Source organism: Melitaea cinxia, chromosome 6 (genome assembly GCF_905220565.1).
Source record: "Melitaea cinxia chromosome 6, ilMelCinx1.1, whole genome shotgun sequence".
NCBI lineage: Eukaryota > Metazoa > Arthropoda > Insecta > Lepidoptera > Nymphalidae > Melitaea > Melitaea cinxia.
The window spans coordinates 8,208,619-8,224,888 of record NC_059399.1 but is presented as its reverse complement, the minus strand read 5'-3'; the positions used below and the strand labels follow the sequence as shown (position 1 = coordinate 8,224,888).

The window sequence follows — 16,270 nt, the reverse complement described above, 5'->3', positions numbered from 1 at the left end:
GCGGACAAACAACGTGACGCGTAATTTGTATACAATATTAAGATTGAACATAATTATGTAAAATATCTGTTTATTACCAAGAACTAAAAAATGAAAGCCAAACATGCGATAATGTCCGAGATAGAAAAATTTATTAGGATTTTTACATATAACATGATTTATATTAAATACAGCTGATAGGTACCATTTTTACTGCTTTTAAAATCTTGTCATTACAACTTTACCTCGTGTCATTTTACTAATATCAAATTCAATTAAAAAATCAATTTGTCAAATAACTCAAGTTTTTGTTGCTGTTTTATTTGAATTAATAATAATAATGTTAAAAAATTGTCTGTCCGTAACGATAATATTTGTAAACTCAAAAGTGCTAAGCTGTCAAGTATAGCTAGCTAGCTCATGAGACTAAAAATTTAATGAAATTAAAGCTACAGTAACAACAACCCCGCACATGACAAACATTTGTATTTGCCATACAGGTGTTTGCCGTTGTCTGGGTGTTAGTGCAGTCCTTGTGGGTCTCATCACCGTGCCTCGGATAGCACGTTAAGACGTCGGTCCTGGTTGTTATCATGTACCTAGACCTGATAGCTATCGTTACTCATAGTAAGGAATATATCCGTCAACCCGCATTGGACCAGCGCGGTGGATTAAGCTCTGATCCTTTTCCTACATGGGAAAGAGGCCTATGCCCAGCAGTGGGATATTACAGGTTGACGCGAGCAAACAACGACTTATCAGGGGTGTCTTTATCTATAGAGCTCAGTCGCATGCTAGGCCGCAAATATCGGTATATGTATAAATAAATAAAATCCGGCCAAGTGCGAGTCGGACTCGCGAACCGAGGGTTCCGTACAAACAAAATTATTAAAAATGTAATTTTTCCCTTATCTGTGCTATAAGACGTTGCTTCGTATCAATTTTCAAGATTCTGAGTTCACGAGTAGTACCGTGTAGATTTTGATTCCCTTGCGAGTGTCGAAAATTTGCAGCATAAACGGCTGTATCTTTTGATTGTGTTGGCTTAGAAGTACGATTGTGTTACAGCTCCAAGGGACAGTAGACCTGAGCTTGATACCTCCATGCGTTTCTATGAAAAAGGGTCTTGACAGACAGACAGACGGACAACAAACTGACCCTATAAGGGTTCCGTTTTTTTTCCTTTTGAGGTACGGAACCCTAAAAAAGGTCAGCCGAAAACGTAGAATCGTCATCAGGGCGAAACGGTATACATTGCACGCGGACGCTACATGAGCTAAAGCCGTCCCTGTTCATAAGATCTAAATGAGGACTTTAGTTAGTGTCAAGATGCTTTAACAATTTCGCCAGTCACGAAAAACAAACTTTTATATACAACTTGGTCGGCAAACAAGCATATGACTCACCTAATGGTCAGCGATTACCGTAGCCTATAGACGCCTGAATACTACACAATCACAAGCGCTTTGCCGATCCTACCTCCAATTCCCCCCAGGAGCTCTGGTTAACTTACTCACCATAGGAACACAACACTGCTTGAAAGCAGTATTATTTAGCTGTGATCTTCTGTAAGGTCTACTAAGGCACTTCCCCAGTCGGGCAGTTACTAAAACAAATACTAACTTTTCCAATTTAGTTGAATATTTGACTTTTCAACATCAAATTAAAATAATTGTGTATGAAATAATATAAAAAAAAAATAGATAACTACCCCACACAATAAAAAAAGTGTCATTGTACTTAGATGTGAAAAAGTGGCGATTTTAATGGAGGTAATTGAAATACGAAATAATTACAAGAAAGCAAATATTTATTCAACGTCAATATCATATTTATCATGAACTCCCATAGCACATGCCAACATACTATTTATATGTCTACCTTCATCTGATTTGAAAACATACCCATTGGCCTTATCTACCAAATTTTTTACATTAATTAAACTTTGCTTTTTGAACATATCTACAAGCTGGAAAGAAACTAAACTGTAATCTTCAATAATGGATACTAATGCACTGTTAAGTTTTTTATACTTCTTTGTAAATTTATCACTGTCTAAGCTATCAAGTAGATAATTTAAATCTAAAACCTCTGTGTAAAAATCTATGTTAAATTCTAATTTATCAACATGCTTTTTTAATAAATCAACTTTAGTCAGCAAGTTAATGTGCGGTAAAGCAATTTTTAACATTGCGTTTAAGGATAATATTAAAGCTGCTATAAATTTGCCAGCATCTGAACAATGGTGTGAGTCAATTAAATGCACAACGCACAATTGAATTTGTACACAACTAGCTAACTTGGAAAATATTTTATGAATTGAATCATGGTGACTATAAAGTTCTACTTGACCAGGAAGATCGAATATGAAGTTAGTAGAGTTTTCTCCTTTAATTTGGTCTAATAACCAATCAATGTTTTTTTCTAAATACTCCATACAATAAACTAAACCTCCATTCGGACCTAAATTGTATTGATCCATAACATCCTCGAGGACTATAAGATTTCTTATATCTATTGTAGGTGTGTAAGAGACACAATCGTTAGCAGGGTCCAAATTGATTAAGATAACTTTTCTTCCTACACTTTCTAATAATTTTGACATTTCACCGCAGTATGTTGTCTTTCCTGCTCCAGGTGGTCCAAGAACTAATTGACCATAATATTTATTTACAGTCTTGAACATTCTGATATATTACTCACTTTCGTCTCTTTTTATATCCAAAATGATATCCTTGCAGGCTTTAACAGTCTCAATATCATATGACTTTAGACTTATGAAGATGCAAAGTGGTTTTGTTATATTTATTGCCTCTGCCAGATATCTTGCTGCCACTTGCTGTTCCTCTCCTGTAGCACCAAAAATAACTTTAGTAGTAAAAATATTCTCTGTGCCTAATGGACTGTGAACCTGATCTCTCTGAATCATAAGCATACTTCCAATTTTTTGATACTGAGACACGATTAATAATATTTTATCATTATATTCTGCTAAAACAATTTCTGTAGGAACATTGTCAATATCAGCTGCAATAGATTTAAACAATTTTTGTTCACTTTCATTCTCTGTATGCTTTATTGTTAAATTTTTCATGACATTTATAAGTTCCATTTTTCTTAGAATGCAAACTAATCGTAACTCGTTATTTTTAATAAAAAGTGCTTAATTCTGTAATCAAAAGATATCTATTTTCAAAGAAATATACTGATTTGTGACAAACCAAGATACAATTAATATAGTATATTAAATAACTAATTTTAACCCAACTGAACCCATGTAACTGGGATCTCAAGACTTAGTTTTATTATTTACAGAGGCTTTTCATTTAGCCAGTTCCCCAAAGAGACAGGTTAACATGACAATTATCTCATTTATAGAGGATCCCATTAAGATAAGGGTTAGTAAATAGCTACATGGTGCCAGTAATAAAGGTAAAAATAGAAAAAATCTAAAATTAAATTTATTGAAAATTCTTGAAAGGGGTTTCTCACATAAACGTGAGGGTCCGTCTTCTTAACCAGATAAACTAAATATCGCAGTCGCAGAAATTAACCTTGCGTTTCAGTTATTGAATCCTTTATGATTTTTAATATATATCCTTATAAGGATAAGATGCATTGAAAGTAAAATTGTTTATATCATTTCTTTAAATTATAATTAAGTATAATATTTTTTAAGAATGATTGTTGGGTTAGAAATTAGATTATAATTCGTTTATTTATAGTGACTACATCTTTTTTTTTTATAACTAAAGAATGAACTGTCGCTATACTTACTTTGAAATGAAGATTCATAAGACGGTGGTTGTAATTTTCTACTATTAATAACTTTCGCCTACTAATTCTTCTTTTACTGAGGCTACCTGAACTTGCGACTAAAAATAATATTTGCAATTCAACAATATTAGTTGTGACTTGCGAAGTTTGTTACAGTGCGTTCACAGTTGTCAGTTATTTTACCTCTAGCTCTTAAGCATAGATCAAGTAAAAAAAATAGATACCGTAAAATGGGGTGAATAGACACAACTTTCAACTTCAACACTGATTTTCTTACATATTTTGTATAGAAGCTTATTAATAAAACATTGTGAAATCGTGAGTCGTGTTGTAATATACCAAATATGAATCCCAAAAATTAGCTAAATCATGTCTATTATTTGTAAATTGAAAAAAAGTAGGTGGTTTCTATTTACCCGGAAACTGGGGTCAAAAGACACGAGGGAAGGGGTGAATAGAGAAAAAACACTAGGGCTGTCAAATTCAACTTTAATTTATTTATTGAAATAATAAGTAAGAACAAAGACAACATAAATGTATGTATATATTTTATAAATCAGTATATATATAAGTATTAAGTATTTTCAGGAACATTTAATTAAATAATTTAGGAATACAAAAATGAGCAGTATATTTTACAAGCAAACAAGCCTAAAAAAATAACAAAAATATAAGAATGTTTAATTCTAACATAAACTATAAAATTCTAAAAAAAAATCTATATTTGGTAAATAATCTAAGGTTTTCTATAAAATGCGATCAATAATCACAATTGAAAATAAAATTGGGAACATTGTGATTATAGTAGCAATATAATTCACTGTTGGGGTTTAGTTTTGGAAATTAAATTGGTAACTTGTTATACTACCTATTTAATCTGAATCCATCAGAGCATTTATACATATATCATCATCACACCTATAAGTGGGCCGCCTAGAAATGGTTTTCGTTGATGCTGTCTCAACAAATGTATTTGACAATGTTTTCATTAATTCTGCATCGCTCAGAAGAACAATTCTTTAGAATACCTTTTATACTTCTTGCCACGAGGATCTGGTTTATAAATCCTTGGCATGGCGAACGCAATACGATGTAGTGTACCTGTTTCAAATAAATATCAATTATTTAGACTGATATCATTATTATTTACTGAACAGCAAATACAGATAATTATTTAATTTATTTTAATGTTTAAATTTATATTAAAAAAAAAACAGATAACTACTTAAAATGGTTTTCTAATAATTAATTGATACTTATAATATTTTTAAAGCACGTAGGTAGCCAAGTATAATGAACTAGTCTACGATAGACAACCCTAAAAAACGTGTTTCTATTAACCCCTTTCTCGTTTCTATTAACCTCTCACTCGTATCTATTCACCTCTTTCTTCGTGTCTATTGACCCTAAAGGCGTTTCTATTTACCCCTTTCTCGTATCTATTCACCTCGAAATTGCAGAAAAATGCCTGCATCCTGATTTCACAAGAAATAAGAAAGAAATAATTGAATATTAACAACTTACCTTTGTATTCCTAAAAGATTAGAAATGTATCTTTCCAAATAAATCAATTCGCTAGGTGAAATCTTCAAAGAACTCAATATTGAGCAAAACTTTTCGCAAGGTCTAAAATCACTATTCACACACGTTCACTTTAACGGCTTTTTTCTTTAAACCATTAAACTTTACGTAAATTTGTGTGTTATCAGCATAAAGGGAAAATATTGCTTTGTAATTAATAGAAGAAATAAATCTTCAATAATAAGCTATAGATAATCTAGAGATAAAATAATGAAACTTCCAGTTTTGTTTCTATTCACCCCGCGATTTCTATTCACCCCATTTTACGGTAACGCACTTAGAACTAGTCTTGGGTAGCACATGTACGATGTACTAAAAGGTTACGTTACTTTGTAAGGTACGAAATGTAATAGTAACCAAACGTCAATCGCTATTCGGACCTAATCGGACTAATCGTACACTGTAACAGTACTATAACTATTACAGTTCACCGGCGTTCGTTAGCTCTAAAATGAAACAGAGCTATACAGCAGAACGGTAGGATCATTGAAGTTTTAACAAATTCAAATTTTAATCAGATTCATTCAATTCATTTCGCGTTTTAATGTCCCCATTTTAATAAAAGTTTTATGAACATACATAAACTAATTCCTTGTACGTAAAAATAATTATTTTTTTTGTTATAGTTTTTGTTTAGCGTAGGTAAGTAAGAATTGAGAATTATAGTGATTTAAAAAAACCTTTTAAATACACTTTTACGTAAAAGGAATTTGTTTACGTTATATTTATGTAAATCAAATAATGTGTATAATGAAGTTTATTATTTCTCAATCGTATCTTTGGTGCTAGAAAAAAATATCAAAATAATGGAAAAAATAGTATTTCGACCTATACACTGTTTTGTAGCCAGGTACTTAAGTACTAATGGTACTTATAAGGTGTACTAGTACATTTTTCGAATTGTACGAATAGAGTGCGCACCTGACAACGTCCGATTAAGCCCAAGACTACTTAGAACAAAAAAGTGAAGCCACTTTTTTAAAGATGTCTGAGTGAGTGAAGTGTTGACACTTTTTAAAAAAAGTCCCTGAAAATTTTATTAAATGGGATTAAACACAATTAATTTAATATAGGTAAAATAGGTATGCGAAAATAAAAATCTGTTTATAGTTTTGGTAAAGCTTTAGATTCGGTAAAACCGAATTTCGGGACCGTGGGGGGACGGGGGGGAGAGGGTGGGGAACGCTACCCCTGGTACCACTGTCACACCTCAGAACCCCATGGTTATGGAGATATCCATGGTTAAAGTTTTGAGGTTAGAAGAAGAATTTCGAAAGTTAGAGGAACGCTTGGCTCCGGCGCTGCGGGAAGTGCAGCCCTTCCGCCCTTGCGTGCGAAAGCACGCTCACTCATGCTCCGTTCCGCAGCCGCTCCTCTACGCATTCGTTCGCGCGCTTTCGCACGGCGGGCGAGGGCTGCCCTTCCCTCCGCGCCTCCGCGGCACAAAAAAAACACTCTAGGGGTAGGGCAGACCAAAGACCACGTGGACAGTGGGGTGCTCTGATTCGGTTTTGGGTATTTTTCGAATTTCTAAACCTATATTCTAGCACGCAATGTTACTAATTTTATTAGAATATTATGTCTGACGCGTTATTTTGTTTAAAAGTGTCGATTTGTCACACAATGCAAACAGTACGAGCTCAAAGGTATTATAATAGCTTTAAATTCTTCTTCTAACCTCAAAACTTTAACCATGGATATCTCCATAACCATGGGGTTTTGAGGTGTGACAGTGTTACCTTGTATAGATTCCCCTACACCCTCCACCCTCCACACCCAAAAACCCCATAATTCGGTTTTTCTAATTCGGTTTTACCTAATCTAGATCTTAGCCATAGTTTTAAATATATTTACTCCTTTTTTGCTTCAAATTGTTAAATAAATCTATTGCAGCCATGTTTTGATTTAATGAATTATATAAATCTGTGTCAATGAAAATTGCGTTTTTAAGTAATTGATGATTCCTCTGAAGGGCAAGTTCCTGTTTTAAAGACGTCTAATTCTTTGCTGTAATGATTTAATTTTTTTACATTTTTTTTTAAATAAAGTTCCTGTTTTTTTAACTTTTCTCTTAGTTTATGTTTTCTAGGTGTATCAAAGATTGAATCTTGGTTAACGACTAATTTTAGACTCATCAGGTAGGTCCTAGAACAAAAAATTCAACATTGAAATACCTAGTAGTAAGTAGTAATATACGCGATGGTACTCTGCGAAGTCCACGTTTTGTACCGTACATGTCAGCTTTATCAAAATGGTTTGAACAAACCACACTAGATGAGGATGGCTGTCGTTGTAGTTCATTTCAGCTCAGTCGCACAGCAGCTACCTATTCTATCTATCTCCTATTAAAATATTCGTTGGAAACCTAAAATCATGATATTTAGTAGTAAAATATGAGTAGTTAATTCACAAATTTAAACAGACACAAACGAGTTAAAAATTCATATTGACTTCAATTTACCTAAAACATAAAATCACAGGATAAAAAAAAAACAATAATTATGTCCACTTTCTACTTAATTATTTTTCTATGATTGCCTACAATTTACTTACCCGCATTTTGGGCTAATGGAAATAAGAATTACTGGTAACACTCCCTCGGTACGTCATTTCGAGGCATAGAAATTATAAGTTCCGAATAACCTCAATATTATTTTGGAATAACAAAAAATATAAAGTTTTGTACGTACTTACGTGTGAAACGATATTTCTTCAGACTTTTTGTTCACTTTGGTATTGTTTTTGCACCATTTAATTACAAAAGAACGGCATTTTATAGGCAAAGTTACTATACGAGGCCCCGTGAGATACTAACGAAAATGAGCGTAGTTTGATGCATATGTGTGCGTGAGCGCGTGTGTTTACTTGAAGGAGCCGAGTTTTGTGGCTTCAGTAACAACAAAGGCCGCGCATTATCTCCCTTTTTTTACTTCATCTATGCTCTTATGTTGGCCAATGTTAGCGTTATGTTGCCATATTTAGCTCATATGACTCCCTTATACGAAATGTTAAATTTTTTATATGCAGTTATTATTAAACTATTGGTAATAATATCTATGCCTATTTTTTCTTACACAATAACATTGTAATGTTTATAATAAAATCTTTTGTTTTCAGGATGGATGAACGCATTTAAATTTTTCTTTTTAAGAAATCAGTTCGGTTGTACGAAAATTGGTTTAACAAAGTTTAAATTTTGTTCTATTAGATATACAAAAGTAAAAATTCGTAAATTACATGAGCGTGATATAATAATTATTAAATATAAATTATAAACAGCCATTTGAATTATAAATATATTTTTTATGTTGAATAAGCATGATCCATGTGGATTGCCAATGATGAATAATCACTATCAGATGAATCTTCGGAACTGCTGTCAGATTCTGTATCAGACTCATTATTTAATTCTATTATGAACCTGTACATTTCAGCGTCCATACACACATCTCTTTCACGAAGCTTGTCTTCAATGTGGCGCACATGTTCGCATTGTTTTTGCCAGTCTTCTGCAGTGATACTTTGAAAAGCTTCTTCAGCTAAATTAACTATATTATTGTTTCTTGTCCTACGTTTTTATTTGCTACTCGCCTTTTGACAAGACTCCACATAAATTCAATTGCGTTTAACTCGCAGTGATACGGCGGTAATCTAGCCACTTTGTGGCTATGAGCTTGAAGCATTTGATCGGCTTCATATATTGGAGCTTCTTTATGTTCTTTTATAATTTTATAAAGTTGAGCTTTTACCATTGTAGGCAGATACGATAACCCCTTATTTATGATCCAGTTTTGCATTTCTGCTTTGATAGAGCTTAATTTTGGTGCCTTGTTTAACTTTACCGTGTGATAAGGGGCATTATCCATAACCACTAAACTATTAGCCGCAAGTTAGGAAATTAGTTTTTCCTGAAGCCATTTCATGAAATTTGTTTTGTTCATGTCATCATGGTAGTCACCTGATTTCGACTGGGATTTAAAAATTAATAAAGCATTTGGTATAAACCCCATTTCACCACCCGCATGAACATTTATCCATCGTGCACCAGCAGAATCGTTTTTTAGGACACCTTCATTTTCTATTTGCCAGCATTTATTCACTGTGTAAGACGCGTGAATATAAGTCTCGTCCAAGAATACAACAGGCCTACCTTCATCGCGATGTTGTTTCAAAATAGTTAAGTATCTGTATCTCCAAGCTACAATATCAGGCCTTTCCATAAGTAAACTTTCTTTTTGACCCACATTTTTTAAATCGAAATCCAATTTGTCGGATAATTTTCCACAATGTAGTACGACCTCCACGAAAATTTATGTCAGTTTTTAACTCTGCTAAAAGTTTTCTCAAAGTCGGAACCTCCTTTCTGACGGTATACATTTCATGTATTTTATTTCGAACTGCACACAGATCAAAATCATCTAGTATAATTTTCTTTTCTTGCACGCGTTTCTTTCTTGGCGTAGAAATTTTTTGAGATGACTCGCCTTCTTTGGTAATGGTGCTGACAGTTTTTTCAGATATACCTGAAACATGAAAAAAAGCTTTATTTGATATTCTAGGTATTTCTTAGCCTATTTCTTCTCAATAATGTCCCTACTTACGTTTAAGGTACAATCATTCGCTTCTAAAGGAAAAGTAAAGTACTAATTGTTAGTACAAAATAGAGTAGAGCTCGGCCCCTTATTTATTTTATTATATATTAAAAACAAATAGCAAGGACATGAAAATTAAATATAGAATTAAAGTCAACTGAATACAAAAACTCGACATGATACTATAAAATAATACATAACATCACAAAATATTTGTTGTCCTCGTGTAAGTAGACTTACAAAAAATACAAGCAGTCGAACATGCCTTGTGGTGTTAGCAAATCGAATATCATGTGACAGAACTATATATTATATTGATGGTGGTTATGGTTTAAATTAAAATAAAATTTAAATTGGGTAAAATGTTAAAGACTGGTAACCCTATTTTACATACCTGTCATGGCGGTTACTCGTTGACGAACATTTCCAAATGGAATTAAAGGAGCATTATTATCTTTTTCCCTTTCACAAAAATCACGCACTGATAATACAATATTTCTTCCGCTACTTTGAATCCTTTTCGGCATGATTATAGATGAAATATCACAAATATTACAGAAAAACGCTAGGAACTTCAAAGGACGACTCGATTCTTCTTCTTCTTCTTCTTCTTCTTTGGCTTTAGCACCCTTGACGACTCGATAGTAGCGCCAACACAAAGAAAACATATTATGACATCTGTCATAGGTCAAAGAGTATATAAGTAAGAGGTAAAATACACGTTTTCACAACCTACCCCACCCCAGCCTGCAAAATAATGATATTTGTAATCAAAAAAATACTAACTGATAGATTTTGAATTGCTCAATTCAACTACGTTGTCCTTTTAAATTGCTCACCTCAAATTATTTAATTAAAAATCAAAATTTAAAAAAAAATCAAATATTTTCAAACTCCTATATCTTTTGATGTATACAATATTTTAAATTGCTCAAAGTGTTAAAAAACTGCTCAAGTTGCATTTATAATTGCTCAAGTATAGTTTGGAACAGATCCACTTCCCTTAATTTTTAAATAAATATAAATAGTTTGAACAAATAAAATATTGATATTTGTAAAAAAAAAAATACTAATCGATACATTTTCAATAGCTCAATTCAACTACGTTGGCCTTTTAAATTGCTCACTTCAAATTATTTAATTAAAAATTCAAAAAAGTCGTTGAAAAATATTCTTTTATCAATATTTTCAAACTCCCATATCTTTTGATGTATACAATATTTTAAATTGCTCGAAGTGTTAAAGAACTGCTCAAGTTGCATTTATAATTGCTCAAGTACAGTTTGGAACAGCTCCACTTTCCTAAATTTTTAAATAAATATAAAAAGTTTAAACAAATTTAACGTTTATATCATAAGACAGGTGTACGCTGCGCGTGCGCATAGACAATGATGCGAAGCAAAAAAATTGCGGATATTCGTAATAAAAAAGATACTAATCGATAGATTTTCAATAGCTCAATTCAACTTCGTTGCCTTTTTAATTGCTCACCTCAAATTATTTAATTAAAAGAATATTTTTCAACGAGTGTTTGAAAATATTGATAAAAGAATATTTTTCAACGACTTTTCGATTTTTAAATAAATAATTTGAGGTGAGCAATTTAAAAGGACAACGTAGTTGGATTGAGCTATTGAAAATGTATCGATTAGTATTTTTTTTTTTACAAATATCATTATTTTATTTGTTGAAACAATTTATATTTATTTAAAAATTAAGGAAAGTGGAGCTGTTCAAATCTGTACTTGAGCAATTATAAATGCAACTTGAGCAGTTAGCAATTTAAAATATTGTATACATCAAAAGATATAGGAGTTTGAAAATATTTGATTTTTTTTAAAAATTTTGATTTTTAATTAAATAATTTGAGGTGAGCAATTTAAAAGGACAACGTAGTTGAATTGAGCAATTCAAAATCTATCAGTTAGTATTTTTTTGATTACAAATATCATTATTTTGCAGGCTGGGGTGGGGTAGGTGTTTTCACAGATTTTAAACAAATTTTAAAAATCCACAGACAATAGTACAACCACAATGCTTAAGACGGCTTTTATATTATATAGGTATATAAAGATATGTCCACAGGCTTTTATTGCAGTGATCGTTACTTGGTGTTAGTACACTACTACAACTTACATTAAGAAAACTAATTATTCTATCTTAGTGTCGCTAATGCAGACGTGAGTCCACCGACCAAAACTACTTAAGTAATTGATATCTTACTGTATCTTACGTGCAAAAAGATATAGATTTTTTCCTTTTTTTTTTTTTAATTGTTGTTTTTTTTTAATTATATTGCGCCTTATGGCGCCTTACCTTAATTATTATTGTCATTATTGTTATTATGATCTATGTTTATATATATATATATACACTTACTTGCTATCTATAATATATTTACACTTATTTTCTAGTTACCGTATATGTACACTTATGACCTACTTGGCCTACTTACAATATACACTTAACCTATGTTATTATTAGTAAGTTTTGTTTCTTAGTCTTATTTTTTTCCTTACATTAAATTGTGGTTTCTGTGGTTACTGTGATTATATTACACTATGGTTACAATTTACTCATACAAATAAATGTGCTACAATTTATTAATATATTAATTATGTAGTGTTGTCTTCACACCCCAACACTTTAAAATTTCAAGCACACTCTCAATGACGGCGGCATCCCTGTGGGGAATCGTCATCTTGAGGCTGTGCTCGGTGATGTCTTTTTTAGAAGTTTCCGCTGCCTTCGCCACAAAGCGACCAATTGCGTCGTCACGGTCGTCAGTGTAATAGACACAGGTGTTGGTGGGTTTAGTCACCGCGACTACAGCGTGCGAGACGCTGTCGTGGATCTCGAGCCTCCTTATCTTCGTATGGAGGACAATGACGTCCTCATAGGTCTGGCCCTGCGCCTCGTGGATGGCTAAGACGCGCGATCCCGCACCGGACCCGTGTCCCTGGTCAGTCAGCAATATCTTCTCCTCTTGCGTAAAGATCAGGTACAAGGTCCGGTCCCTTACTATAGGAATGCGCGTGCCCGTGAGGCTCTCCACTTGCAAAGATCGGATCTTTGTGCTTGAGCTGTACACGGTCTTGTAAACCTCACTGATGGCAAAAGCGACGTCTTTGGGGTTACGATGCGTGCATGATAACTCACATGTGATGGTTGTTAACAGGGTTGGGTTGCGGTACCGCATTTCGAACAGGTTGTCCCTGTAGACGTACGGCAGCTGATTTATATCTCCAATGAGGACTACCTTCTCTGCTCCCGATAGTCGGGCGGCCATTACTATGGCTCCGAAATGGTTCATGAGAGCTTCGTCCACCGTTAGGTGTTTGATTTTTGAGCTCTCATGGAAACTATTTACTAGCACGGATGCTACAGTGCGCTCCTTTTGCTTGACTTTGTTACCATAGCGGTGCGCCAGTTTTTCCTTTAGGTCTTTGGCCGCCTCGAGTGTGGTCGTAATCATACCCTCCGTATCCTCAAGTCCCTGACTATGCGAGTTGTCTTGCCTCATCCTGGTACCCCGTTTATCCACTCCAGCGATGGTAACCTGGGGGTCACGGACGGTAAGCTGGCTTCGGCCCGGTCGCCCGAAATGGTTTTCGCCAGCCGCAGCATCCGGTCCCCCAGCATTACTTTCGTACATTGGCCACAACCACCACCGGGTCCCCATCGGTCCGGTACCCTTTCTTGTGTTGTAGGTTTGTGGCTTCTCGTCGCTCCCTTCAGACTCGACCGCGCTCACGAACCCTGTTGTGATTTTATTTGCAGCCATATCCTACCTACCCGATATCTTGCCCTTGAGTATTTGTCGGGTTTCGCTGTTGTATATGTCTGCTTCGGCTTCCTTGAGTTCCACTTCAGTAACCTTTGGTGATCGTACTGGTAGGCCTGCATGATCTTTTTGCAAGTGGCCAGGCTTACCTTGCGGTTTGCCTTTATTATGGCCAGGAATTCGATTAGGGCGTTCTCCGCATGTTGAAATGGTGTGGACGCAGGTCAAAATCTTGCTGGACTGGACTTGTCCCATGTTGTCCCTAGTTCGAGCTGCCGGTGACGCCTCCGGGTGCCTCGGACTATCGTCTTTGGTGAACCCGCTCAGCGCCCACGATAGTCGCTCTCCCTCTCCAGCCTTTTTGGGAGAGGGGTGATGCGGGAGCTTACCTTGTTCCGGAGAGACGGTTGCCTGGATAAAGGTCACCAATGACATCGAGCTCGGCTTATGTTTAGGTGCGGCCCTTGCCTTGCGTTGTTCAACATTCTGGGCCTCGATCTTTAGTTGTAGGTGCTCCGAGCTCCTAGGTGCGGGTTCACTGACAGTTGGCGATGCAGGCGGTGAAGGAGTTTTGGATTTCAGTCTTAAGTAACTGAGATCCTCCCCCCTGTCTTCGTAAACAATGTCCTCACTATTCTTGGAAGCCATTAGGCAACCGTACCTACCCGATACGTTGCCTCTATCATAACCGACTCTCATCGAATCGATACTCATTTTTCCGGGGATTCCCGTGGGGATCTCGCTCAACCGCTGTAGCCACAAGCTGGACTGGGAAAGTGCGATCTCTTTGTTTTTCAAGCGTAACAGATAGGTTGAATCGCCCTCCTGTTCTTGCGCTAGCGCTGTGATTTTGATGCGCTTCATGCCAGTTTTTTGGGTGCTACCGTTTATCAGTAAAGTGAGCCCCGGCGAAATCGCCAGCCGTCCGCGTCCTTCGGAACGACAGAAATTTATTCCCATCGTCTCTACTTCGCTATCCATGAATAGAGCCACGCATCTTGTTATAATTCCTACTTCTCCGCTACCGTTCCCTTCACTGGGCGAGGATTGTGTCATCCCGCGTTGGGTCGGTTGCAGAGGTGCGTTTTGGTTGGCTCTATTCCTAAACAGTTTCTGCAGCGAGGAGGGTATGGCCTTCGTTATTTGGCCCAGAAGGGTGCGGTCGGGAGACATCCGCAGAGCTATTGAGCCATTGTTCTGAGTGGTTTGATGGACACGGTTCAGCAATATGTGTGTGTGTGTGTGTGTGTGTGTGTGTGTGGTGTGTCTGAGTGTTTGAATTTACTGTAGTGAGTGTTGCTGAAGTGAGTGTTGCTGAAGTGACGGTGTTTAAATTCTGATCAGCTGTTACTGCAGATGTTACGGTCGGCGGTGGAGCGGTCGTGCTGTTCCTTTTTGTGGCTATATTGACGGCCTTTCTCGCGAATGTGAGGAAGGTCGTTCGGCTTGTTTCGCTCTCCAGGATGCAAAAGACAGTGTTGTGCGGCTCTAACTGGAAAGTGGTGGTGGTTTGGTAAAGTGTCTTACTTCCCTGTCTTAGTCCCAACATGTGGGGGCGGCTCCTACTTTACGCTCTATTTTGCTTCCGTCGGTAAAGATGAGAGGCCCAACGATGTTGTGCTCCTCAACTCTTTAACTACTCGTACTCCGTTGTCATGAGTAGAGAAGGGTGGGGGTTTTTCATTGGTCCTACCCTGCGCTCCAGCTCCTTTCCGGTGGAAGAAGGTCCGTGCTGTAACCTTTTTTGGTCTCAAAAAATATGGCCGCCTCTCGAACGCGAAGGTCTAATGGGAGCAAGCCTGTGAGGACTAGTGCCGATGTAAGCGACACTGTTCTGTACGCCCTGCATATTTTCAATGCAATCCTCTCTGCAGTGACTTTAGTTGCTTTCGTGCCAACTTCTCTGCTGTGCTAAACGATGGGCTCTGTCACTGCCACATATATGGTCCGTACAATCTCTCCATTCAGACCCCAAGTCACCCTCGCCACGCGCGCAAGCCGTTTCTAAATGTCCGCAGCTTTTTTACATACGGCAGATACGTGCGCGTTGAAAGTGAGCTTCGAGCTTCCAAAATGAGCCCCAGCAGTTTTATTTGGTTTACAAGCCTCAGTCGAGTGTCGGACATATGGATTATGGGGGTATCGTATTTCAGTTGTGAGCAGCATCGCATTGGTCTTGTGCGCGGTGAAGCTCAGTCTGTTACGTATACCCCACTCTTGTACGGCAGCTAAAGTGGTTTCGGCTGAGGCCTCTAGGTAAGTAAGTCAGGGCTTGGTAACGGTACCGATTACCATTAATACCGGTAAAAATACCGGTAAATAGTGTAAAATTTCCGATACCCTTTATACCATTCCGTATTTTACTGTAGGGGTAAGAGAGAGAGGTGCGAACACACGTTTTCTTTCTGTTTCTCTTATGATCGTTTACGTTTCGCATATCTAAAACAAACTGCAGGCCTAATGGAGCTAAAGAAGATTTACTTCAGTCGTGTGGCTTAAAGCACACTCGTTTTTTTATTTCAAAAAACACGACTAAAGTAAAACTTCTTTAGTTCCA

General features: G+C 36.2%; 1 protein-coding gene and 1 pseudogene across 1 annotated transcript; both read right to left on the bottom strand.

Moving 5' to 3' along the window:
* Positions 1-1,768: 1,768 nt before the first annotated feature.
* Positions 1,769-2,676, bottom strand: LOC123654311 (GPN-loop GTPase 2). Its single transcript, XM_045590223.1, has one exon. It carries the CDS (start codon positions 2,663-2,665, stop codon positions 1,790-1,792), a length of 876 nt encoding a protein of 291 aa, XP_045446179.1. The 5' UTR covers positions 2,666-2,676; the 3' UTR covers positions 1,769-1,789.
* A 5,943-nt stretch (positions 2,677-8,619) lies between these two features.
* Positions 8,620-9,337, bottom strand: LOC123654612 (annotated as a pseudogene).
* Positions 9,338-16,270: the final 6,933 nt, after the last annotated feature.